This window comes from Syngnathus scovelli, chromosome 5, assembly GCF_024217435.2.
Source record: "Syngnathus scovelli strain Florida chromosome 5, RoL_Ssco_1.2, whole genome shotgun sequence".
In the NCBI taxonomy this organism is placed as follows: Eukaryota; Metazoa; Chordata; class Actinopteri; order Syngnathiformes; family Syngnathidae; genus Syngnathus; species Syngnathus scovelli.
Window position 1 is genome coordinate 5,968,170 of NC_090851.1, and position 24,947 is coordinate 5,993,116.

General features: G+C 40.8%; 4 protein-coding genes across 5 annotated transcripts; 2 read left to right on the top strand and 2 right to left on the bottom strand.

Annotated features, from left to right (window-relative positions):
• Positions 1-410: 410 nt before the first annotated feature.
• cxcl8a (chemokine (C-X-C motif) ligand 8a) lies at positions 411-1,665 on the bottom strand. Its single transcript, XM_049721152.2, has 4 exons — positions 1,447-1,665; positions 1,202-1,334; positions 1,001-1,087; positions 411-789 (listed from the first exon to the last, which is right to left on the bottom strand). Exons 1-4 carry the CDS (start codon positions 1,505-1,507, stop codon positions 777-779), a joined length of 294 nt encoding a protein of 97 aa, XP_049577109.1. The 5' UTR covers positions 1,508-1,665; the 3' UTR covers positions 411-776.
• Positions 1,666-9,199: 7,534 nt separating this feature from the next.
• fbxo10 (F-box protein 10) lies at positions 9,200-15,401 on the top strand. Of its 2 annotated transcripts, none has more exons than XM_049719756.2 (11): positions 9,200-9,470; positions 9,741-10,351; positions 10,526-11,317; positions 11,581-11,730; positions 12,088-12,224; positions 12,385-12,455; positions 12,551-12,703; positions 12,802-13,137; positions 13,230-13,540; positions 13,613-13,800; positions 13,897-15,401. In XM_049719756.2, the coding sequence occupies exons 2-11, from the start codon at positions 9,767-9,769 to the stop codon at positions 14,075-14,077; spliced, it is 2,904 nt and encodes a 967-aa protein (XP_049575713.1). In that variant the 5' UTR covers positions 9,200-9,470; positions 9,741-9,766; the 3' UTR covers positions 14,078-15,401. The 2 variants fall into 2 exon arrangements, with proteins under 2 accessions (XP_049575713.1, XP_049575714.1); XM_049719757.2 differs by having other exon boundaries at positions 9,744-10,351.
• On the bottom strand, positions 15,348-18,715 carry polr1e (RNA polymerase I subunit E). Its single transcript, XM_049719773.1, has 13 exons — positions 18,683-18,715; positions 18,457-18,568; positions 18,146-18,249; positions 17,988-18,064; positions 17,813-17,898; positions 17,646-17,698; positions 17,168-17,312; positions 16,812-16,922; positions 16,614-16,710; positions 16,070-16,200; positions 15,908-15,989; positions 15,684-15,815; positions 15,348-15,579 (listed from the first exon to the last, which is right to left on the bottom strand). Exons 1-13 carry the CDS (start codon positions 18,698-18,700, stop codon positions 15,414-15,416), a joined length of 1,314 nt encoding a protein of 437 aa, XP_049575730.1. The 5' UTR covers positions 18,701-18,715; the 3' UTR covers positions 15,348-15,413.
• Positions 18,716-18,919: 204 nt separating this feature from the next.
• On the top strand, positions 18,920-24,945 carry LOC125968557 (zinc finger and BTB domain-containing protein 5). Its single transcript, XM_049719761.2, has 4 exons — positions 18,920-19,431; positions 20,176-20,389; positions 20,994-21,791; positions 22,122-24,945. The coding sequence occupies exons 2-4, from the start codon at positions 20,180-20,182 to the stop codon at positions 23,235-23,237; spliced, it is 2,124 nt and encodes a 707-aa protein (XP_049575718.1). The 5' UTR covers positions 18,920-19,431; positions 20,176-20,179; the 3' UTR covers positions 23,238-24,945.
• Positions 24,946-24,947: the final 2 nt, after the last annotated feature.

Here is a 24,947-nt window from a genome sequence, read left to right on the forward strand (position 1 = left end):
GTACTTTACAATTACGCCCTCTAGTGGCCACGCGCAACACCGGCAATAGGGGTGAAGTTTGATCAGATGCCCTGCTATTGTGTGCTACTATCATGTTAAAATAGTGATTCACATGTCCTATATTCTATTTAAGCATGTTCTCAATTTAATTTTTTTTTCATACAAAGTGTTTTCTTTTTACATGCGTTCTCAATCCCATTTATTTAATGAAGAGCGTTCGTCATATAAAGAGATTACAGTAGATTGAAATTGATATTCATTTGAATAGACTTGAGAGCAATTTTAGATTTACAGGATCCAACTTAAAGGCATCAATAGATGTTATCAGGTGAAGTCAGGTCTAATTTACACCATATCATCTTTTCAAATAAATGTTTGCACTAAGTGGAACTCAATGAGTACAAAGAGAATTTTTAAATAAAACATTTTTTTTATTCATCAACTGGGTGCATGAAAAAATACAACAATTGTGTTCAAATAGATAAACCTTTAAATATTCAAATAGATAAATACTTTAAATATGTTAATCATAAGTGAAAGCAATAAGAATAGTAACAGTTCACAGTAGCTCCACTTTAGAGGCTACAACGCAGACTGGGAGTGTACATTTGAAAATAAATATGTTTGATACAAACAATCTGTTGATAGTTTCAACAGCTGCTCAAGTAAGTTGCTTTCCTTTGTTTTTAAATTAGGCTTGAGCAGATAAACACTTTTTGGTACCAAGCTTTCTAAAACGGACTCGTGGAGCATTCGTTCCCCCATTGCATGGCTGTTCAGCGTCTTTTGCTGCAGGAAAGAGAAAAGGATTTGCTTAACTTTTAATTCAGTTTACATTGAAACTACAGTGGTGTCTTTTAGTTTTAGCTTTCCAAATTTACTTTGTGACCTTATTGTAAAGATTGCAGTTTTGTGACACCTCTTATGTTGACTCTCATCAGACTTATGCAGGGGCTATGGTATGAACTTTAATGGTCAAAGTAGTTTGACTTGAACTTACTTGTTAAGGATCCTCTCAATGATTTTCTTCACCCAGTGAGCCTCAGGGTTAAGGCACACCTCGTCTCCAGTCTTTTTAATCGTAGCACTGCAAGAAACAAATTTGCCTTCAGAACAAGCACACTTGGACGGAGAGTCACCAACTAGGTTGTTCCATAGGTGAAAGGTCACCTAAGCGTCAAAACTGGGAAAAACTTCTTACATGATCTCGGGCACCCCGCAGTGAGAGTTGGCAGGAATCAGCTCCACTTTCTCGATGCGGCGGCCGATGGGTCTGCTCTCTGTCTCGAAGCAGCGGCAGTGCAGCTCGACTCCCAAACTTCTCAGAGTCCTGCCTGCAAGGAAACAAGAGAGAATGGGGTTACATCCAATTGTTGAGATGCTCATAAATGACCAATCTGCAGAGTCTAAACATGCAATAATAACAGTTCCACAAAGCAAGCTTACCTTCGCTGAAAGCCACAGCAGCCAGAAGGACCACCAAAGTACTAAGGATCACTTTGTTCATCTTTTTGTTGTTCTCAAAAAGCACGATAGCTCAAACTTTAAAATGAAGAAGTTGCCGTTCAAAAATGTCACTGAAAGTGTTGACTTATCGTCTTTTGCTTTCTCTAGCTTTCTCAGTTGCTTTGAGCTCTGCTGTGTGAATGTAGTGCTGAAGAGGAGAGTTCCTCCTTTTATAGAGACTCGCATGAGTCACCTCTCTTGCAGATGTTGCGCAAACTGGGATTGTTGGCAGTAGAGGGGGAATTTACAACATGCGAGGCAAGGAAGGTAATTCGACTGACATGTTAAATGTATGAGGCATATTCATGGATCAGTATTTGTCACTGATAAAAAAAAAATTGCATTTTGAAAACACAATGACTGGAATATTGTAATATCCAGCAACGTGATTGGAATGTTCAACATATTTTACACCTTACAATTTGATCGACTACTAACTGATTCACAGGTGGCATATTAATAAAGGTGTGCTTGATATGAGAAGGCAAGTGGTCATATGGTAAAGACAGCTAATAAAACAAATATTCATTCTGAAAGATACACCATTACAATCATGCTACCAAGACAAATAGAGGGTCGGGTCTCCCTTTGTTTGACCCTTTCCAAGACGTGTCATGGAAAATCCACTTTTTTTGCTTTTATATTCATTTCATTGTGCACTTGGAGTCTCCAAGATTGTAGAAAAGTGTAATCTATAAAATCTTTATTACTCCACACAACTCATTGCATCATCCCCCAGCATCAGAACCTTAATACTGATATTACCAGTTAACAATGATCTGTTCACAATACAAAGCCTTTTGAAGCAGTGTTATTTGAGGCCCCCTGCAACTTTCTTTGTTATCATTGTCCTACTTTCTTTGGAACGTGATGCAGGTAGGAAATGCAATATTATTGTGTTGTCACAAAAGCACCATAACATGTACCTATGTAAGAATTTGTGCATTCAGCACTTTAAGAAATATTAGGAGATCTTTATTGTATTTGAATGCTTTTAAACAGTTTTTAACAGTAGCTTTTGCAATAAAAATACGTGGGTAAAATACCACGAATAAATGATTTATAGTTTTGAATATATATTTTGCTTTTGGCTGGCTCACAGTCGAGGGAGTACGCCTCCAAAATGAGGATAGGTGCCAGCTCTCCCACATCTCTTGTAATGACAACCGCCATACGGAGGGCTGAATTATTAGGGAGATTATTTTATTGTACAAGCAATCAAACCTCTTAAATTAAACAAATCTTCAGAAACTGATAAACACTTTCAGGTCAAATCCAAAGGAATTAAGTGTGTTTTTCTTTGGATTTTGAGAGCATTATTGCTATGCTTATTCCAAAAGAACATCTAAACACAGAAAAGGGTTTTAGAAGAAAGGAAAAAACACAATCGAAGAAAAATATTTATTCATTGTATGTGCCTTCTTGCTTTCACTTTTTCTATTGTTTATTTGAATGTTTTGTTTGTCGGTGGACCAATATAATATGTCTTGTCACCGTGGGATAGTAGGAAACGCAATTTCGATCTCTTTGTGTGTCTTGACATGTGAAGAAATTTACAATAAAGCAGAAAAACCGCAATGCCTCACGACAATTGCGTAACCTCGGAAAGATTTTGATTCTATTGCAATCATTTCATTGTGAGGGAATGAAAGTTTTTTTGTGGTGGAGCACAGTTATTATGAGGGAACACTAATTATTTTGTGAGAGAACGCAAATTTGTTATTTTCTTCCATGTCACCTTGGGCAGGACATTGAGTTGCCTTGTGTATGAAATGTGCTAAATAAACCTGCCTTACTTTGCCTTAAATTTGGATTAAAATTGAATTATTTTGCCAGCATATGATATATTGTTTGAGACAATGATATATTTTTGAAAAGTCTGCAAAACTGCACTTCTCTACAAGATCGTTAACGGGTTAACTTAAATACATTGGAATCTTTCAATTAAATTATAATGCTTTTCAATATGCAAACGTATCTGCTTTATTTTGCTTACTTTATTTTGGTAAATTTCCACTACTATAACAGCTAAGGAGCTATGAAAACAAACAAAAAAATATTTGCCATGTACTATTTAAAATAATAGTTTTCATTGAAATTCAAATTTTTCGAAAATATTTGGACACTTCAAATATTTGCAACAAAATTGTATCACAATATTCACTTCAGATTGTGAGGTCGAATTTTATTTAAATCAATATTGAGCACATGAATGCTCAGTTAAATGACAATACAATAATGACAATAGACATATGATGACACGATAAAGCCGATGGCTGCTGATGACTGTGCATCCCCAAAAAAGTAAAAGTTTCCCCAAAGGCACAATGAGTGCGGGAATTGTAATGTGTTGTACATGAGAAAAAATAAAGCAGATGAGGTCTGACGTAAACTTGGCATGCTGAGACGCGCCAGCTCACTGTCATCAGTCATGCCGCAACAGGAAGTATATGACGCAACTTTTGCAATGGTGGTGCATTTATCAGTGGCTCACAGACAAAAAAAAAAAATGAAGATGCGGTTAAATGAAAAAGAAAAAGGGAATAGAACATTTTGTTGTTTCCTTATTTGATGTGAAATAGCTAAATGATAAGAGAGGAAGTTGATAAGAAAGTGTCATGCGTAGGGAATTAACTTAATTTTCTCAAATTCTTATAATCCAGTGTGAATAGCAATTATTGTTTTTATTATTTCTTGCTTAGCAGTGTTAAAACATATGGTGAATTTCATTACGACAACTCACACACGTGACTTTCCATTTGGCAAGGTGATACATACCAAAACTTCCCGTTGACCTAGGCCAAAACTTTCGAATTACAGTAGAAAGGCACTTACTGGTAAACATGAGACTCACAGACATTCTCTCACATAAACATGCCTCATCATTAAAAACACTTTACAAGAATAAGATTAATGTTTGTCTACATGTTGGAGTAAATTATTATTACAAGTAGATATGTAAATACATTTGAGTTTTATTTCTCCTTTGGAACTATGAGTGTTGAATTTCAATACCAGTCTTTCATTTTGTGGCAGCTCTTCAAGACGGTATTGCACTGGCACAGAAACTGAAAAATGAATATTTATACTCTAAAAAATACAACCTTTAAATTTATTTCAGCTGTAACAGTCTCTTAAGGCCCTGAACTCGCTACCCCCTTCTGCGTAGCGCGCGGCACTGTTGCGCTATTTTCGGGAATGTCTGCTGTATGCGCACTTGCTCCTTTTTTTTCTGCTCCTCTTATTTATTTATTTATTGTTGTGTTATTTATTCATTATTTATTCAGCACGCTTTTGTTATACTTGTTTACTTGTTTGTCTGTTGTGAGCCATGTCTTGTCACCGTGGGATAGGGGGGAACGAAATTTCGGTTTCTTTGTGTGTCTTTGGCATGTGGAGAAATTGACAATAAAGCTGACTTTGACTTTGACTTTTGACTTTAAGATGGAAAAAAACTTCAAAATATTATTTATAACAAAATACAATATTTAAATGTATTTCAGCTATAACAGTCACTATAGGTGGGGGAAAAATGTCTAAATATTGTTTGTTTGTTTGTTTGTTTGTTTGTTTGTTTGTTTGTTTGTTTGTTTGTTTGTTTGTTTGTTTGTTTTACCGTTGCCCATAGTCAATGGCCCTACTTCTGGCCCCTGATTTGAATTTAAATTTTAAAAGTTGACTCTATAATACTTTTATCAAATTTGCATACCATGCATAAGAAACTGCATTAAAACTTGCATTGAGGAGGGAACGTTACAATATACAAATGGTCCAAATACACAAACTTTGTATGCTTTGTATGCTAAAATATGATCAAATAATTAGTTGCTCTACTCTACCTGCTCCTGTGCTAGCACCATGACCTCGACCTCTGCATGTGGAAACATGTCTGGAGTGAAGATGACATAAAAATGTTGATTAGTCCCCCGCAGGCAGAATGTCATACAGCATATTTCTCCGGTTATTTAGGAGCTGGGGTTTGAGCGGCATGTTGTTTGTAATCAAACTGCAATATTTTCTTATGATTATGTCTTCAGCTATTTGTACGTGCAATTAGAGACATTCAAATCTTCCTACGATTTTAGCATTGGATTTTTCTAATGTTGAAAATGATGCATATTTATTTTGTGATCTGCGCTAACATTTTAATTTCTACATACAAAATAAGGTCTCGAGTGCATGCTAATAGTAATGTGCAATATTAAATGTTTTTGCCGCTGCAGTTGGCTCGGCACGACTTTTCTTCAGTGCACATCACAATTGTAAATACCACAACAGACCATTTTACACTAAGGAGGAAGTCATGGATGGAAGAAGTTTAACAACAGTATGACTTGTTTAATTATTTGACTACCCTCACCTTTTTGTGAAGTACAATCAGGCAGCAGGATTGAGATAAAGAGCTGTAAAGGTAACCGATACTGCATACAAAGAGCTAATGAGGTTAAACCAGATGCTGGGAAAATCAGACATGATTCATAGAGTTCACGTTTCCGCTCACGTTTTCTTCCCTTCTTTACCTTTGACGGGTAAACTGATAGGGATACTGAAACTTTACTGTGCAGTGTGAGAGCTGATATACACCCTATTGTAATACAATATAAATTCCACAGACTTACAATGTGTTAACTTTTTTTTTTGGACCCAGAGTGAAGCAACATGAGGAAGTGAGGACATGCTGAATAAAACGCTGATGAGCAGTTGCTGGGAATTTCTGGAGATGTCACTGAGTTTTGGATTGGTAAATACCTGGGGGAGGAGTCAAGATCCTTTTATGACACTTCGGAGTTTGGGTAGTGGGATCCAGCTGTGCAGACTGTACGACTTGCATTCCACGTGTTGAAAACTGTTGATCGTGACGTTTAATTTCATGCCGGGACAAGTTTGTATGCCGCAACATATATTAATCATATACGCAGACTTTTAAATATTTAGCCGCACCGTGTGATTTGTACACACACTGGTGGGATTAAGAATATCATAACTGACACAATAAAATTATTATAGTGCTGTCTTATCTTAACGTGAACATTGCGCTCAAAATTAATCATACACCGGATGAATAACGACATGTTAGATTTTATTATAATTTAGTATATAGGTGCGTCTGAGCTGGAAATAACATCCTGAACCTCATAATATTTATACACTGTCCATATACTGTATATATTCATATTTTCTTCTAATATATATGGTGTTCTAAATGAATATTTGGCAAGAATTTTAAAAAGAAAAAAAACAGGATCCTTTAGAATGATTTAAGTGATTGTATTCCATCAAAACTGTCCAATAAGATCAGGTTTTCAAATATAAAAAATGATAATGAATATGTGTTGTGTCATTTCAGGCCAGATGATACCCTTTCAAATAAAAATGTACAAAATGTGGCCAAGGTATGAATCATATTTGAGACTCATGAAGCTTTTGAGGGTTCTAAATGGAAAAATGACAAATACAGTATATTCAATAGAGCCTCCACGATACAGTGGTACAGGTCAAATTAACTATATCAGGACTTTGTTTGACTTTCCAATTTTTTTCAGCTATTGTCTGACATAATTCAATTGAATGAATGAAATTAAACTTTTTCCATCCTAAAAACATCCATCCATCCATCCATCCATCCATCCATCCATCCATCCATCCATCCATACATCCATACATCCATACATCCATCCATTTTCTATACCGCTTGTCCCCACGGGGGGTCATCGGGCAGTAGGCAGGGGACACCATGAACCGGTTGCCAGCCAATCGCAGGACACACAGAGACAAACAACCATCTGCACGTGCACTCACACCTAGGGGCAACCGGGGTGCCCGGGAAAAACCCACGCAGGCATGGGGAGAACATGCAAACTCCACACAGGGTGGACCAGAGGTGGAATCAAACCCGTACCCTCCTAACTGTGAGGCGGACGTGCTACCCAGTGCACCACCGTGCCGTTATCCTATAAACAAATGAAACGAAATGAAAGGAGATACGCTACGTTGCCGGTCTCGTCCGTAATTATGCTCTCCAGACACTTCTTGTTGAGGCCAGTTCTTAAGTGTTGCCAAAAAAGCTATTAAAAGCCAACAAAAAAGCTATGCAGACTTGCAGAGTTAGATAGGAGTCAGACTCCTATCTGATGGGAAGCAGTTTCTGCTAGGTTATAGTTCCAGGAAGCAGGCTAATGATTAACAACTACAAAAGGTATTTGGGATTGAATTGAAAACCTCAAGAGGAGAACCACAAGTTGAGCAATAGTTTTTGAAAAAAAAAAAAAAAAGGACCCCACCACCACTTTGTGCAGCTACAACAGCTTTCACACTTCCGAGAAGACTTTGGAATGTGGGAATTTTTGTCTATTCATGCATGTGTCACCAACTGACTATAGAATAAAATAAAATAAAATAAGATAAGATATAATAACATACCAACTTGTGTGTTCTACAAAGTAATTAACAGCATATGTTCGGGCTTGTTTTGAACCTAACAAATACTTTGTGGTCCAACAATAGAAGGATGAGGAAGTGATGTAGTGGCTAAAATCCTGCTTAGATAGACATTGCCACCTTCTGGTAAGGTTCTCCTAATATCCAATGGACAAAAATATTTTTTAAACCTGCAAACTCCTTATTTGAGGTTATATTTATTGGTTATAATGCTCTTCAAGAAGGATTTTAAGGACTATAGTTTTGGAAGTGAGAAAATAATCTGAATTTCACATTTTTTGTTGATAATAATCATTTATTATTATATAATTTATTATTATTATCAACAAAAAAATGTGAAATTGTGATTATTCTCTCATTTCCAAAACTATAGTCCTTAAGATAATTGGAATCAACCTCCCATCTATCCAAGACTTGTACCTGTCCAGGACCAGGAAACGTGCAAGTAACATCTCAACGGACCCTTCTCACCCAGGTTGCAGTCTGTTTGAACTACTCCCCTCCGGACGGCGTTATAGAGCTCAGTACACTAAAACCAGCAGACACAGAGACGGCTTCTTCCCCCAGGCTGTTGCTCTGATGAACTCACACCACTCTTAGAGTCTCAGAGTCATTACTGTGCAATAACATCCTGCTCTCCACACCTTTTTTGTCTACACTGTTCGTACTATGTGTCCTCTCTGCATCCATTGCAGCCTGGTCATCCCAGAAGAAGGACCCTCCCATCTGTGGTCTCTTCTCAAGGTTTTTCATTTCCCCTAGCTGGAGTTTTGAGTTTTTCCTTGCCCTCTTGGGAGTTTAAGATCAGGGGATGTTTGAGAATATCTTCCATTTTTCATATGTCCTGAGTGTTGTTGTTAGTCACCTAAATGTTGAACAGAGGCTGTGATTTACCGAAGTCAAATTCCTTGTTTGGCACGCTCAAACATGGCGAATAAAAAAACTCTTGAATCTTAAAAAATGTATTATTACTATAATAATTTATTATTATTATCAACAAAAAATGTGAAATTCAGATTATTCTCTCATTTCCAAAACTATAGTCCTTAAAATCCTAATAATTTATATATATTATATATTAACTATTATATAATAATATAATACTTTATTATTATTATTGTTATTATTATTGTTAATCATTTTCAACATCTTTGCTGTACACGGCTGTGGCAAGCCCCCAAAAGTGCCTTGAGCCCCCGAGTAATACGCCCCTGTTGAGCATTGTGGAGAGGGGAGGTGGAATATACGGAGTACGGTGGTAGCCGTCTTGTGACAGTCGTCTTGGCAAAGGGACATTAGTTAGTCTGACCTGGATTGATCCAGTGAAGGAGGAGGAATGACAGTTATGTTCCCAATTTTGCTAGTATGGCGCTTTGGCAGCAGCCTGCCTGTCCGCTTTGTTTTGATCTCTGCATGCAGCTTGACGAAAGTCGATGTAGTCTCAGACCGCATGAGGGCGAACGGCTCCGAGCCGTGAGCTCATCGTGTTGACTCGATGTGTAAACATGGCAAAGCGGTAAAATAAGGTAGGACTTAACTTTGTAACCGATCTGCATGCGTTGCCTGAAGATGTTAACTTTATAGTTAGCGCGGTTGACTCATAACTAGCTTGCTAGGCTACCGGAGCAATCGATTGATTAGCCTCACACGCACTTTGGTATTTGGCTGAAAACAGTATTTGTGTTCTATTTGTTATCTTTGCATAATATTTGCAATGTTTCTGTCCTCATTTTCATGTCAGCTTTTTATCTTGTGTAACCGCTAACGTTGTTTTGCATGTGTGTCTTCTTGTGCAGCAGCACCCCCGGCCGGCCCTGCTGTCATGGAGGTGGGCAGCCTCCCAGTGGAGCTGTGGAGGGTTATTTTAGCCTACCTGCCTCTCGCTGACCTGGGCCGCTGCTGCCAGGTGTGTCGCGCCTGGAGGGAGCTGGTCCTCTCTCTTGATAACACCCGATGGAGGCAGCTGTGCCTCTGCTGCCCCGAGTTCCGACACCCCAACTGGCCCAGTAAGCCTCACCTTGAGCCCCCGTCGTGGAGGGAAGCCCTGAAGCAACACGCCTTGGCCACCCGTACCTGGACTCAAAATGAACCCGAGCACCAATCCACCGCCTGCCTCCTTTTATTCAGGCGCCGGAAAGACCGCAAGGTTTGGCATGTGGGGCCCGGGTTTGAGTTTGAGACCTTGCGAGGAGCTCTTAGCGTGGCTGGGCCTTATGACCGATTGGTTCTCCATCCGGGAGTGTATGAAGAGCAGGCTGAGGTGGCCCTCAAGGTGCCTGTGGAGTTGGTTGGGCTTGGCACACTGGGCCAGGTGACCCTCTTGGTGTGCATGGAGCAGCAGTGCCCTACTGCCAGGTTTTGTAATCTGGTTTTCATGCCACCGTGGTTCTCCACAGTGGTCTACAAGGTGAGGTATATTTAGATTTTTTTCCCCCACAACTTTTGTTTTGGAATAATATTAAATGACTCAAGTAAACAGTAGTTCAACAAATAAATAAGTTATTTTGTTTGTTTGAAAGATAAGTAATGGTTGGTGATATATTTGTATAATTTGTTTATTTTCCACCCTTGTTTGTTGTAGACATCATGGGGTCATGTCCAACTGGATAACTGCAACTTTGAAGGGGCTCAGCTGCAAGTCCGCGGGCCCGGGACTTGCCAGGCACGCTTTTGCTCCTTCTCGAAGGGCAGCTCTGTACATTTGCTCAGTGTTGCCTTCAGCTTACTGGACAGCTGTGACTTTTCCGGGAGCGATACTGCTTCCGTAACCGTGGAAGGTTCACCTGTGTCCGAGAAGAACTGGGCTTGTAAATATATGGCTGCCCTGGCCAGGAATTTGTCATCGTGTGGGAACAATAATAGCAGCCCCTACAGAGGGATTTCCACTGGCAGACCCAGTTCTGATGCTACTGTTAAAAAGGAGCACACCGTTTGGGAGGACTGGAAGCGGGAAAATGGACCAGAAGCAGATGATCAGGGCACAGTGATTGAAGATGGATGGAGTGATGGTGAGGATGGTGAGAACAAAGAGGCAGGAATGACCAAAAACAAATTTCCACCAGAATATAAAATCCCATGTGACAACCATGGACTGGCCTACTTACTGCAGCCCCTTGCAGATGGCTCTTTGCCATCCGCCTCCTCCCCAAATCCCCCACGCACGACTCCGGAACCACTCACCCTTCAGCAGGAACTAGAAAGAGACCCAGATGCTCAGATGTTTGCATCGTCCACTCTGGGCTGTCTCGTCCGGCGTTGTCTCTTCAGGGACGGGAAGGGAGGTGTCCATATGTCGAATTACGGACAAGCTCGACTGGAGGGCAACATTTTCCGCTGTCTGAACTACGCCGTCAGATGCATCCAGAACTCCATAGTAAATATGGTCATGACAGAGGGGAACCACTGAAGTCAAACACAACCTCCAATTTATTCAGATTATTTAGGTTTTGTCATTGTATGCGTAATTGAGTTTAAAAAAAAAAAAAAACAGGTTTTATGCAAATGATATAACCTTAGGAGTGTTCAACCTCAGAGGTTCCCCTGCGTCTTCTTAACTAATTCATATTCCTATTAAAGGTCATTTCAAGATGTAGCCCACGACACAATCAAACGAGCTCTCTTGTTAACCTTTTACAGATAGTGATGCTGCGAAACGAAGTGTGCGAGTGCAGAGCATCAGGCGTGTTTATGCGGCTGTCGGCTCAGGGCCTCATCGCCGAAAATGACATCCACTCAAACGGGGAGGCGGGGTTGGACATCAGGAAAGGAGCAAACCCCATCATTGTGGTAAGTGTCACACTGATTCGATCACAGACAGTAAAGCAATTGTGTGTCATTAGTAAGTACAATAAATATCGTGAAATAAACTTATTCCTAAATGACTTCTGTGCAGTCATATGGGAATATCGAAAAAAAACCAACCACAAAAGTTCATGTATAAAATGAATTGACAAATATTAAAACTAATATTTTTGCTATAATTTCTGTTTATGATCAGTTGTATTCGAAAAAAGTTTTTTTTTTGCACAGACACACTGTCATGCATGTTAGAGAGGCAATTATGAAGTAGGTTGCATTCGTTTGTAAATAAGGGATTTGTTTTACCCTGTGCTACTTTTTTTCCTCTCTCTGTCAATTCCTTAGTGTAACAGAATACACAGTGGCTTCCGCTCAGGGGTTGTTGTGCTTGGCAATGGAAAGGGCTCACTTCGGAGCAACCAAATCTATAACAACAAAGAAGCAGGCGTGTATATACTCTTCAGTGGGAACCCGGTCGTCTGGTAGGTGCAATACCACATTGCATTTTCAAAGTATGCAAATATTGGCCCACAAAGACAATAAATATCACAAAAGCACTATCAGGATCATAGTAACTACTAGAGATGTCAACATGAGGCGAATAATGGAGATAATTTTTTTTCACTTCATGTTTTCTTTTAGTGGGAACCACATCTTCCAAGGGCAGGCAGCAGGGATTGCTGTAAATGAGAATGGCAGAGGGATGGTAACGGGTAAGTCTAGCATTGGGGCTTTTTTTTTTTTCCTTCCGGTGTGACAAACTTTCACACGTAAAACGCTCGGTAAACATTCAAATTTTTAATCCCAGAGAATGTCATCAAGGAAAATCGGTGGGGAGGTGTGGATATCCGCAGAGGGGGTGACCCAATCCTGAGGAATAACTTCATCTGTCATGGATACTCTGATGGCATTGTGGTGGGAGAGCGGGGCCGGGGACTCATTGAAGGAAATCATGTCTACTGTATGTTATTCCCTTATTTAATGCCAATATCAAAAGCTCAAGTTGTTCTCAGCATGTAAATGTTTGATTGTTGTTTTTTCTTTCATTATACTCATTAGGCAACAAAAGTTGTGGTGTGTGGGTCATGTCATCCAGCCTCCCCCAGCTCCTCGGAAACTACATCACCCATAACTGGTTGTACGGCGTAGCCGTGTTCTGCAGGAAGGACCCAGAGAACATCGAAGCCAGGGAGGGGAACTGGCTAGCGCCCGACGACAGCGGTGATAGGAGGGGCGTGGTGGAAGAAGATGGGAGGGAAGAGCAAGAAAACTTACATGAGGAGGGAGAACTCTTTGCATGGGAGAGCGACCTGGACAGTGAGGATGAACGCCACGCAGCGCGCCGCTCCATCAGTGTGGCGCTGGTGGAGAGCAATTGCGTGAGCTTCAATGGAGGTAAAAAAACATCCGTCATTTTTTTTATTTTTTTTAAATCAACATTCTCAATATTAAATGTTTTCCCCATACTTCTCTCGCCCTCTGGGTAGCTGTAGGCCTTTTCATTAAAACCAGCGAGCCACTGAACATTTACGCCAACCTCGTCAACCAAAACGATGGCGATGGCGTTTCCGTGCTACAGAGCAGTCATCTGACCCGCCTGGTTGCAAACTGCATTCTTGCAAATGGTCGAGCGGGTGTTACCGTGAAGAAAGACTCCCGTGCGGAGCTTCGCAGTAACGGTATATATGAAAACAAAGGCCACGGCGTCAATTTCACCGGGTCCGGACAGATGGTAGAGAACGACTTGGTTGGAAACTGGAACTACGGGATCCAAGTGTCTGGAAGTGGTGATGTCAAGGTGTTACATTTTGACACAAAAATGTAAAAAATATCTTTATCATTTATATGACTATCCGCTCGTCATTTACAGGTGCTCCGCAACCGCATCCAACCAACCCTGGATTGTGGCATCTCAGTACTGGGACCAGTAAAAGCGGTGGTCACCGATAACCAGCTGTTCCAAGGCCACCCATATGGCAAGAAAAGCCTTTTATACTTGGACCCTGGCAACGAGAGCTGTGTGTTACGCAACAACAGTATTTCAAGCCATAATAGCAGGTATCTAAGCAACCCACAGTGTGCCAGACTGTCTCCAACGCTGCATGTGTACCAAGCCAATCTTTTTTTATCTGTTCTTTTTTTTTTTTTTTATAGCTGTACATCTGTCCCTCCTTGGGTACTGGAAAACCCTCCCCCTCGTCCACCGGCCAGCTCACCTTCAGGCCTCTCCTCCTCCCAGTACCCTTCACGACTGGCAATCTCCATGACGAATAGGATCAGCGCCACTGTGGAGAGCGGTTGCCACAGTGGCAGCATGTTCTGCTCTATCCTGTGAAAAAAACTTTGAAGTATAACATTTTAAGATGACTTTGCCAAAAGTGAAAGTAGACACCCTCATTGCCTTCGCCCTTTGGTTTGGATATAGCGAAAAGAAAAAAAAAAATGGTACCGTCCTTTACAAAATATTTTGAATCAACAATCTGGTTCACCGAAAGCGGAATTTTTAATCAGACTGGTTGAGTCCATGCAAAATTCTTGTCAGTCACAAATCTAAACATACATTATATCTGGAAACTATTCCGTCTTTTACTTTTTCTACGTTTTATGTTAGGGCCTCATCCCAAATTTTTGAATAATTTCAAAAACTGAATGTTAGTGGAGACCTAATGTCAACTGAGTACAATGGAGTCCAATGAGCCAAATAAAGAAAATCCATTACGGAATTATGTTGAGGAGAAAAAAATATTTTTTTAATGAAAACAAATCTTTCAAAAAAAAACGATGAAAATTCCAAAGCTTGTGTTTTCCACTAAAGGCAAGGGGAATTTTTTTCAATTTGACAAATTGACTTTTCTCACTAATATGTAGAGTTTCTTCGACTTTATCACAAAGCATCACTGTATTAAATCTCATCCTGTGGTTGTACCGAGACTGTCACAGCTGCTTGAACATGATATGTAACGCACAATTGACGCAGTTATCCAGGTGGTAAGGTCTTGTTTGTTCATGTTTCAAACATTGAATATTTTCAATTATTTATTCTCGTTGTTTACCGCTTTGTTTTTTTGTTAACTTAGTCATGCTTTTGTTGTGTTCTCACCTTCATAAAGGTTCTGGGAGCCTGGATACTGTGTTGTCTGGATGAAGTCTCTGAATTTTTATATTCAAAATCATGCTGAAGGTCCAGTTAAAATATTCTCTTTTTTTCCATGCAAATAAATTCTTTAACTTTTACTGTTCTGTCAGTGTTGACAATGAGGTAAAGCTGAGCCTTGTTTGATATTGTAAAGTAATGGTAGCTAGAGGGTGAACTTTATATGCTGAAAAAGCCAAACTCTTGCTCCCGCGTCTCATAATAAATGTCTGATATTCTTGTGAGTCTATGCTCCAGCAACCAAATCAATCAATTTTTTTCATGCGTTTGGATATTTATTTATTTTTTACCACAGACGCAGCAGGTGACAAGAGGGTAGGAGACATGGAGTGTGCAATATATGATATTGACTAATGTGCCTATACGTTTTCAAGCTCCAATAGATGTACGCTTATATAAATGCATTTACATTTGACTTTGTACCTGTCAAAGCGACAACCGTAAAACATCATTTGTTTTCAAATGTTGACTTTATTTGTTGACTAATAAACAGTTCTACTCATCACCTCTGTCGGTCCTAACGCATCTTCCTGCGATTCCTTCTCTCCCCAAATTGTTCATATTTGACAAGTGGAAGGATGAGGGAAGCCTGCTTGTGGTTGTCATGAAGGCCATCCGCAATGTTCTTACCACGGTATGACCTTGGCAAGGTCAGCCCTAGTGACTTTGCAACTTCGATCATCCTATAAAGCCACAGAAAAGTCAGTTAGAGAGTTACATTAGATGGAAGATCTTTCTAACATTTAGGCCAGTACATCTATATTTTCTATCGCAAGATTGCAACTACCTGGCCTCGGTTAACCCCATGTCCCGATGCAATAACGTGAGGTCAGCAGTCATGTCACCCATATGGAGCAGCAGAGCCAGGCAGTGTGTTGCTAATTTGGCATGCATTGAAGTAGACACCATGTTAAGGACTCTGAAAGGTGACACAAAATGTTATTTAGGAGGTTTCCGATGCCTTAAATAATAGTGAGTTAATAAAAATCGATTAGGGCAAGATCATCATACCTGTGATTGTTGAAAGTCTCCACAGTGAAAGTCCTGAGAATTTTGCTTTGCACAATGCGGGGGCAGCCTTCTTCCGTGCCAACTATAAACACAAACACGTGAATCTTCAAGAAAGTGCTGCTTTTTCAATGGTGATAAATAGCAAATGGTAAGTTCACTAACACTTGCGGGTGATATTTTTCTGCCGTGACAGTTTGAGAAGCATGGAAAGGTAAAAAGCACAGCATGCCATCTTCTTTCTGGCTTCTTCGTCACTGGGCAGGTTCTCAAGGTGCTTCACGACGCACAGAAGCCTGAACCGAGGAAAATTACAATCAAAAGTTTAGAAAATACATCTTTTTGCTTCAATTCCACCAAGAAGTACAGTTGGGTCAATTCAAGTGAGCATTTTTTATCTGTTGGGGTAAAAAGGATTATTTTAATTGGTCCTAATAATTGCTTTGCGTTAATTAAATAAGCCGACATTCCTTAGTACGTACATTTGAGTGAATTGAGATCATCTTTAGTTCCTATATAATGTATTTATATTGAAATTTTTGCTTGGCAGTGTGTTGTGAGATTTCTCTGATGTAAAAATTTGCATTTATGGTTGAGAAACACTGGATTAGGATTTGCCATTCAGCAATCCCGTCACACTAATTAAATGTGAGCGGTGCACTCAATTGAACTTTAAAACTTGGTGGAAACTTGACTTAAGTCATCCTACCCTCCGCTCTCTGTCATATCCTGCAGCTCTTCAGCAGTGAGTTCAGCCATCTTGGATCCAACCTCTTCCAGAGCCTTGAATTCCATCGGACTGAGGACTGTGGGTATTCATAAAGGAAAAAAAAAGTGAAGATTCAAACACAGTTGAGGTTTCGATGTCGACGTCACCCGCAAAGGGAGTGCACTAAATTAAGGATACGTCCGTCCAATGGGTAAACGTTCTCAGGTGAGTCTGCATCTGCGTTATATGGAGGAAGGTGGGGAGCCAAAGCTGCCTGCATCTCCATGTCGGCAACTTCCTGTTGCAGAGCTGTGGAAAAACAAAGAAACAAAACCCGTCTTTAAAGAAAAAAACTCATGGAGTTTATGCATTTGGATTATTGTTTAAGGCATTGAAGTCATTATCATGGGAATTTGGGATGGAATCTTTCAAATCATTGCGAAGCACGTTAACATTATTAAAAGCAAAATGTTTGAATTTGATCTTTGATAATTACTTATTAATAAGTACTCAAATGCATTCATCACTATGTTCATCTTGCTCTTTTTGCTTACCTTCCACACCCTTCTCATTAATGACAGTGCTGGCAGCCTTTACGACCGCCTCCTGCAGCATGTTACTGTCCACCTTGTTCAGTCTGCGAGAGGTCAGAGCTTTCTTCTGTTTGTTGGTACCGAACGCCTCAATCAGAGATTCAACCTGCGCAGAGAATTCAAGACATTACTAACAAAGAAATTTACTTTAAAAGCACGTGTGAAAATGCATTCTAGAATTTTCCAGGCATCATTTGATCAGTTCAACTGTTACTTTTGATTGTGCAGGATGCATTTTTAATAAGTAGTGCATAGAACCTGAAACTTTTTTTCCCCCATTTTTGTTTTCCCCTTCTTGAAGGTATCATTGAGTTTGAAATGTGTCACATCACTAAGTAATCCGAACAAAAAATTTGCGTTGCCAAGGTTAAACCTCAGTTTACCCCTATATCCCAAATACTAGTCCTTAGATAAACAAAAAAATGACCAACTGTGGTACCTTTTCCTTGTAAGTCTGTGTTGTGTCTGTATCATCCGTCGCTGATGCTTCTCCTGGTGAAAAGATTCATTTTCTTAGGCAAAACGTGCATAATCTTCATAAATCAGTTTTCAAGCAAAGAACAACAAAATACTTTTGGATTCACATATTACATAGTTTCCTCTTACCTGGTATAACAGGTTGCATGTTGAAGAACTGAGCACTATGTAGTTCCATTTGCTTGGTTTTCTTGTTTAATACTCCAACATAATAACTAAACAAGAAAATTATAATTTCACTTAAACAATGACAATACAGTTGGGTTATTTGCAGAGACATTCTTCATAACCAAATTAAACCTACTTGCAAAGACTGTTGCATTTAAGGGCTCCAGTACCGAAATTTTGCCCAACATAGGATAACCTATTTGATTCAGCCACCTAAAAAAAAAAGTTAAAAAAAAAAATAAGGAGGGATGGGGTCAAGAAAATTCTGAACCTAAAAATGAACAGGAAGCTCACCAGTATCCGCCTAGTTTTTTTCCGGGGGTTAACCTCATCGGCACTCCTGTACATGCTGAAGTCCAGTTTCTCTGCATTTTGGACGCTGCCATTGGAAAATCGAACTAAAATAAAAAAATAATAATAATTAGAGGGGAAGATATAATCGACTTTGTTGGCCAGTGGGAAAGTAACGCATTGTACAACTTGAACAGGTTAGATTCTCACAACCACAAGCAATGGAAAGAAAACCTAAAAGGAAGTAACAACAAAACACACTCTAATACAATCATTACCCATACTAACAAAATATATGTACATAAAATTATTACATATCACTGCTTTATCCGTGTCTCGCTCTTCCTCGCAGCACACTATCGAACAGGAGGCCGCCATCTTTGTTGTTTTGTGTGGCAAGAGGAAAAGTACTTCCGTTTTCATCATCTAAAATAAAAAATAAAACAAACGAAAAATGTATTAAGAGTAATAAGTCTATTTGTGTGTGTACCTTAATTAAAAAAAATTCTGACAAATTTTTACTTTTTAAAAACTGCTTACTTGTCGGAATAGGCTCATTGCCTGTTTTCAACTTTCACCAAAATGAGGGGGGAATATGTAAATGAAGAGAGTTACGTGTGATTGAGATCTTGATGGATTGAAATTTTGGAGAAAAAGAATGTCAAGCAGATCAATCAAATGTATGGCTAATATATGGATAATGTCTATCATCTTTGTTAACGATAGTTGAGTCCGCAGTAGTGTCACCTCGTGGACAACCGTTGAACTGCGGATGCTCACCTCAGCGAGGTCACTGAGAACAGCGCCGCCCTGTGAGTCTGGTCGGGAAAATCTGTCTGAGGAGGGCAATCAAATAGAATGACTGTGTATATATCCTTGTTTTTAAAAGACATATATCCGTCGCTCTCTGTTCCATCAATAGTTTGTATTCCTACCAGTCCCACTGGATGCAACTACAATGCGCTGAGGACGTAACAGTTGCTGGAGTGAACAAGACCCGTTTGGCTCTCTCGCCCCTCACAAGGCAGACTGCCATAGAAACGAGTAAATCCCCAGGGGACGTGGATCCTGGCTGTAAAGATTTATTTTACCCAGCTTGGACGACAGTTCAACTCGTCGAGACACTTAAATTGGCGATTTAAACCGACGCAACATCAATGTGGCTGACTTAATGCTTCTCCTCTCATCACCCTGCCTTGCTGGCAATTAGCTGGTCAATAGCCAGCTAACTTTAGCTTCGCCAGGGCCCGAATTCTGCTGATTTTTCATCCATCTTTTAGCTGGTCAAGGTAATTTTACGACAACATCCTGTATTTTCTGTATATTTCCAATGAATTGATCCGTTACCTGTGCGTCAAAACGAACTAGCTAACTGTTGGCCATATATGTCAATGGCACTGCTACAAGGCTATCGTCTATGATGAAAGGATGCTTTTGTAGTTTATCCAAAATGAGACTTATCTTTAATAACCAAGTCGATTTACTGGGACACATATGGATTGTGCACTGTAGATAAAAGTATTGTGACACTCTCAGGAAGTTGAGTAGATCGACCAAAGTAATAGTAAATCGGGGGATTTGTTTTTTTACCATCTATCAATCTGACGTAATATTTCACAATTTTAGGAAATTTATTGTTAGAGGTGGGTCCAGAGTGCAGTTTTCATAATTTATATACAAGAAGTATTTTAGTGTGTAAGAAGTATTTTTCCAAATCACTTGAGCAAAAGTAAGAAAGTACTCCGTGAAAAATTACTCAAGTATTAACTGAGCTAAAACAACATAAATAATCTTAATATAAACAATAATCTTTATAAAATAACACAGATGAAGGTGATTTCAGCCCAGCCTATTATTTTGCCACTTGTTCAACAGTAGAATATGCTCACAGGGCAGAGAAATAAAATGTGAAATGTTTTTGCAAAGATGAGACCCTAAAAAGGCAAAATGACAACTGACTGTAATGCAATACAACAGAGGATGAAAGTGAATGTTCATCTGCCATCAACCTGTTTTTATCCTGTCATCATTAGGAGCATGGACTTCCCAAGCCACTTTGAGCAGATCTTCCAGCAGCTCAACTATCAGAGGCTGCATGGTCAGCTGTGCGATTGTGTCATTGTGGTGGGCAGCCGACATTTCAAGGCCCATCGCTCCGTGCTGGCGGCCTGCAGTACCCACTTTCGAGCATTGTTCACGGTTGCAGAGGGAGATGCCAGCATGAATATGATCCAGCTGGACAGCGAGGTGAGAACGCTGGTGATAAATGCAGTGGGTAACTCCATGTTCCATTACAAGCTGTTACGCGATGCTGATTCGACCTCTGATTTAGTAGGATATTTGAATACATTTGAATTGCACCTAAAATGAATAATCTCCAGATTCCTGTTAATTGTTAAATTCACTCAAGAGTCAAGACTCTTATTTGTTTATAGGTGTAAGTGTGAGCGAAAGTGGTTGTTTGTCTGATTGTCTGGTGACAAGTCACAGTGGACCTGGCCTCTCGCCCAAGGCTGCTGGGATTAGTTTGCAGTTCACCTGAGACCTCACCTTAATGAGAAAAGGCGTTGTAGAAAATGGATGGATGATTCGTTTCACAGTCTAAACTGTTTCCATTACAAAGGATCTAGATCGTTGGGTGCTGCTAATATTTGTTAAATTTGGGTTTGCTGCTGTCCTTTGAGACACTTTTGTGATTAAGGGTTATGCAAATTAATTTGACTTATTAACTGGACAGGCAGCATTTTTTTTAATATTGGTAATTATTATCCAGTGCAAGGCATACATTTACTGTTGAGCTCCACTTTTAGCACAATGCATGCAACTAATCAAGAGCTTTGTGTGTTTGCAGGTGGTGACCGCAGAAGCATTTGCGGCCCTGGTGGACATGATGTACACGTCCACCCTAATGCTCGGCGAGAGCAACGTGATGGACATCCTGCTCGCCGCCTCCCATCTGCACCTCAACAATGTGGTCAAAGCCTGCAAACACTACCTGACCACGCGAACCCTACCCATGTCCCCGTCATGTGACAGACCCCCGCCTCACCACCAACAGGAGCAGCAGAGGCACAGGCAGCAGGTAGCAGACTTGGGGAACCCCCCTCTAGCCACCAATGCTAACCTGGCCGCAAATGCCGCCACCTCAAAGTTGCAGCGCTCCTTCTTGCTGCAGCAGCTCGGCCTCAGCTTGGTGAGTTCCGCTTTAGGCGGGATTGAGGAAGACAGGGTGGGCGGCAGAGTGGTGGAGCAAAGAGCCTCATTTCCTATGCGTCGCTTCCATAAGCGCAAAGCCTCACCGGGCCTAACAGAGGAGAGGCCCAGACAGAGGCAGCGCCCCTCCGCCCCAAACTTGGGGTTACTTTCGGAAGAGGGCGCGATCGCGGACCGAGAGGAAGGAGGACTTCTCTCGCCAGATTCCCACAAGATGGGGGATGACTCCAAACTGGAAGCAGGCATGCTGTGTGCTCCACAGGATGATCCTCAGATGCCGAGCCAGTCAGATAGTGGGCGCTGTGTGGGGAACGACATGGGGATGATGCAAGGAGGAGTGGGCAAGGAGGAGGATGTAGAGGATGGGGACCACCAGAGCAATAGGGTGAAGATCAAATCAGGGAGCGAGGGGGAGGAGGAAGAGGCAGAACAGAAGGTACGTTTTGTTGGTTTAATTAAGCGTATTTTCTTTTTTTTCCCAATTTAAGGTCCAATTTGAAAATGTGGAATTTACAGTAATAAAATAAAACAGATCGCCAAAACATTGAGGCATAAATTATTAATAAAGAACACAACAGCCAGATTTCTAAATTACCAGCACTCATTTGCTTAAACTACAAGTTAAAGGAGCATTGCATACAATCATTTTTCGCCATCTTGATCAATTGCCAATAATTTCGTCCAGTCCATTTTGGAGTTACAAACAATGTTGGCTGAATAGATTTCCTGTCACGTGAATGTCCGCTGCACCTCTGGTCTTCTTCAGGTGCTCGTCAAACAAGAGCCGCTGAGCTCACCCGAGCCCGCAGACGAAATTAGTGACGTGACATCACAGGCGGAGGGCAGTGACCCGGCCGAGCCAGTGAGCCAGGAGGAAGAGGAGAAGGTGGAGCTGAGTCCCGAGAGCAGCGACCGCAGCTTCACCTCAGAACCGCAACCCAGCTCCAACTCGCTTCTGCAGTCCGGGTCCCAACTTCTCCTCAAGAGCGGCATGGGAAGAGGCAGGGGAGGTTTTGGGTGTAGTAACTCGCTGAACAGCAAACCTGATTTCAACATTTCCAACTTCCTCGGCCAAAAGAATTTTGGGAGCGGTGGTTTGATGGGTGGAGAGGATGACCTTCCCAACACCACCACTGGTGATACTGTTGCTCATAACTTCCTGTTGAGACAGGAGGCTTCTGGACCGTCTGGTTCTGCCCCGTCCTCTTTGCTACAGTCCAGCCCACTCAGCAGTGAAGGTTGCACTCCTTTTGGAAACAACATAGAGGCCGATTCCCTTTTCCTTCGCCCTCTACACGATGGTTATGGGAACCCAAGAGGAGGTGGGGGCAGTGAAGGGCGCGGTGTTGATCCTTATGGTTTGGATTTCCAGCGCTCCAGTCTGGGGCTGCACTCCCTGGGGCGACCAACACGAAGTGCTAGTGGAGCCACCCCCACCGTTCTGGGTTATCCCGGCTACAGGCGCATCGCCCCAAAGGAGGGCGGCGCCCTCCAGGATCCCGCCTCCTCCTCGTCCAGCCTGGCGAGCCCCATGCTCCTTAACGAGAGTTCAGGCTACAACATGGCTAGCGGCAGGCCCACCTCCCTCCCTCCTCAGCTGACACGTGCCTCGGCAGACGTGCTATCCAAGTGCAAGAAGGCTTTGTCGGAACACAACGTCTTGGTGGTGGAGGGCGCCCGCAAATACGCCTGCAAGATCTGCTGCAAAACCTTCCTGACACTGACCGACTGCAAGAAACACATCCGAGTCCACACGGGAGAGAAACCCTACGCGTGCCTCAAGTGCGGCAAGCGTTTCAGCCAATCGTCACACCTCTACAAGCATTCCAAGACCACATGTCTTCGATGGCAGAACAGCAACATGGCCAATGCGCTAATCTAGAGCTTTTGAGAAGGATGCTTGAAGTCAGTCTTGATCACATGCGCAACAAGTATGGTGGTTAGCCATCACATAAATCACTAAGTTGTCCTGAACAAAGTTAGCTAAAGACATCATAATAGGCACTGGTAACATTTCATGATTGTTAGTTTATTAGTCAGACAATGCATCTCCCTGTTGACTGCTTAGTGGAGCTTTCCATACAGCTCCAGAGACTTGCGCAATCAGTAAGATAGGTTGTCTTTCAAATCAACTGAACCCCGACTGCCGGGGGATACCTTTGCACCTTTGACTTGTCGCTTTACTGATTGGACTTAGCTACCAGAGAAGTGTACCTGTTCACTCTTAAGTGTATGGTACCATTTAGGATTTATCACGGTTCACTGGAAAAGGCAAAGTGCACCTTAATTTGCATTCAGAAGCATGACTAGTATTTCTACCCTTAATTGTGACCGATGGGGGTTAAAAGCAAAGCATTGTGTGAAGGAAAACTGCCATTCAGCAAGAATTCCGAAGAATTATCCAGCATTTGCAGGTCAACCTTTTTATTCTAAAAGAACACAAATGTACACTATAAATGTTTACTGTGCTTCATTTCAGTGCTTTCAAACGTGTCTTAACCATCTCACATTGTGCATGTGTTAGGCAGACAAATTATTGTTCGTCTTATAGCAAATAACTGATTCTGAATTTGTCTCTTTTTAATTATGACTGTTACGGTGGGCAGGTTTGTTGCGCTCTGCTCTGCCCTCTTTTGTATTTTTTTTTTTTTTTAGTCAAATCATTGACTTTTCAAAATAGGTTTACAGTATTTGCGCTGGTTTCATGTGTTCCTCCATCTGCGACCAGTTGACCCATTGTACAAGGCTTGTTTGTTTCTTGTCCATCATTAAGATCACACAGCCTTATTGGCAGGTTGTAAATAGGAGCAGAGTTGTTGTTGAATAGAAATCATATTTAGTCAGTGTTACATAAGTGAACTGAAATGGAGTTTAAAAAAATGTGGATTAAAACAAAAAGTGTACTTTATTTGTATCACTAAATGCTCTGTGAGGATCACAATCATTTCTATTGTGCACCGTTTTTGTACTGAGGAATTGTTTCCTATGATAATTTAGTTGGAAACCTTATCAAAAGCACTCAAAAAGTCTAACTGAAAAAAAATGAAAATGCTGTGTTAGCCACAAAATGTTTTCTTTTTCATAGTGTATTTTTTTCCACTGGTTCTAAACACAAAATAGTTTCTTCAAAACCTACCAGAACACATGAACTTTAGTGCTCCATAAATTCCGACTGAATTCTTGTGCAAACACGTTACAGTTTAACTCTACCTACACAACTCATTGTTGTAACGTGAAGCTATTTTCTTGATTGTTTTGAATTCTTGTAGTCTAAAATATAATATAATTGCTCAATACTGATAAACCTCTGTGTCGCTCACATTTAATTTCATTTGAGCATCAGGGTAGTGAATGATATTATCCATTACACTTTGCAAAATATATGCTTGGTCCCAACAGAAATGATGATCCTTGTTGCTGCCTTTTTGCTTAAAAAGCATTTGTTGATCAAGAGCAAACTGTCTGGATTTCTTGTGTTCATTCCTTGTAATGTCAACATCATGTGACCACAAGATGACCTAGGGGTCTTGTGGATTGTAAAGTCCGTTCAGTTGTACATGCACACTGAATTAAAAAGAAAAACAATGAAATA

Coding starts and splice junctions, on each gene's coding strand:
- fbxo10 (XM_049719756.2), top strand. CDS start 9,767: ATGGAGGTGGGCAGCCTCCCAGTGGAGCTGTGGAGGGTTATTTTAGCC. Junction 11,318..11,580: donor GATGCATCCAGAACTCCATA/GTAAATATGGTC, acceptor AACCTTTTACAG/ATAGTGATGCTGCGAAACGA. Junction 12,704..12,801: donor TGAAGGAAATCATGTCTACT/GTATGTTATTCC, acceptor TATACTCATTAG/GCAACAAAAGTTGTGGTGTG.
- LOC125968557 (XM_049719761.2), top strand. CDS start 20,180: ATGGACTTCCCAAGCCACTTTGAGCAGATCTTCCAGCAGCTCAACTAT. Junction 20,390..20,993: donor TGATCCAGCTGGACAGCGAG/GTGAGAACGCTG, acceptor GTGTGTTTGCAG/GTGGTGACCGCAGAAGCATT. Junction 21,792..22,121: donor AGGAAGAGGCAGAACAGAAG/GTACGTTTTGTT, acceptor GGTCTTCTTCAG/GTGCTCGTCAAACAAGAGCC.
- polr1e (XM_049719773.1), bottom strand. Junction 17,899..17,987: donor AAATGCAACAGTCTTTGCAA/GTAGGTTTAATT, acceptor TTTCTTGTTTAG/TTATTATGTTGGAGTATTAA. Junction 16,201..16,613: donor GATATGACAGAGAGCGGAGG/GTAGGATGACTT, acceptor TCCTCGGTTCAG/GCTTCTGTGCGTCGTGAAGC.
- cxcl8a (XM_049721152.2), bottom strand. CDS start 1,507: ATGAACAAAGTGATCCTTAGTACTTTGGTGGTCCTTCTGGCTGCTGTG. Junction 1,335..1,446: donor TGCTGTGGCTTTCAGCGAAG/GTAAGCTTGCTT, acceptor GTTTCCTTGCAG/GCAGGACTCTGAGAAGTTTG. Junction 1,088..1,201: donor TGCGGGGTGCCCGAGATCAT/GTAAGAAGTTTT, acceptor TGTTTCTTGCAG/TGCTACGATTAAAAAGACTG.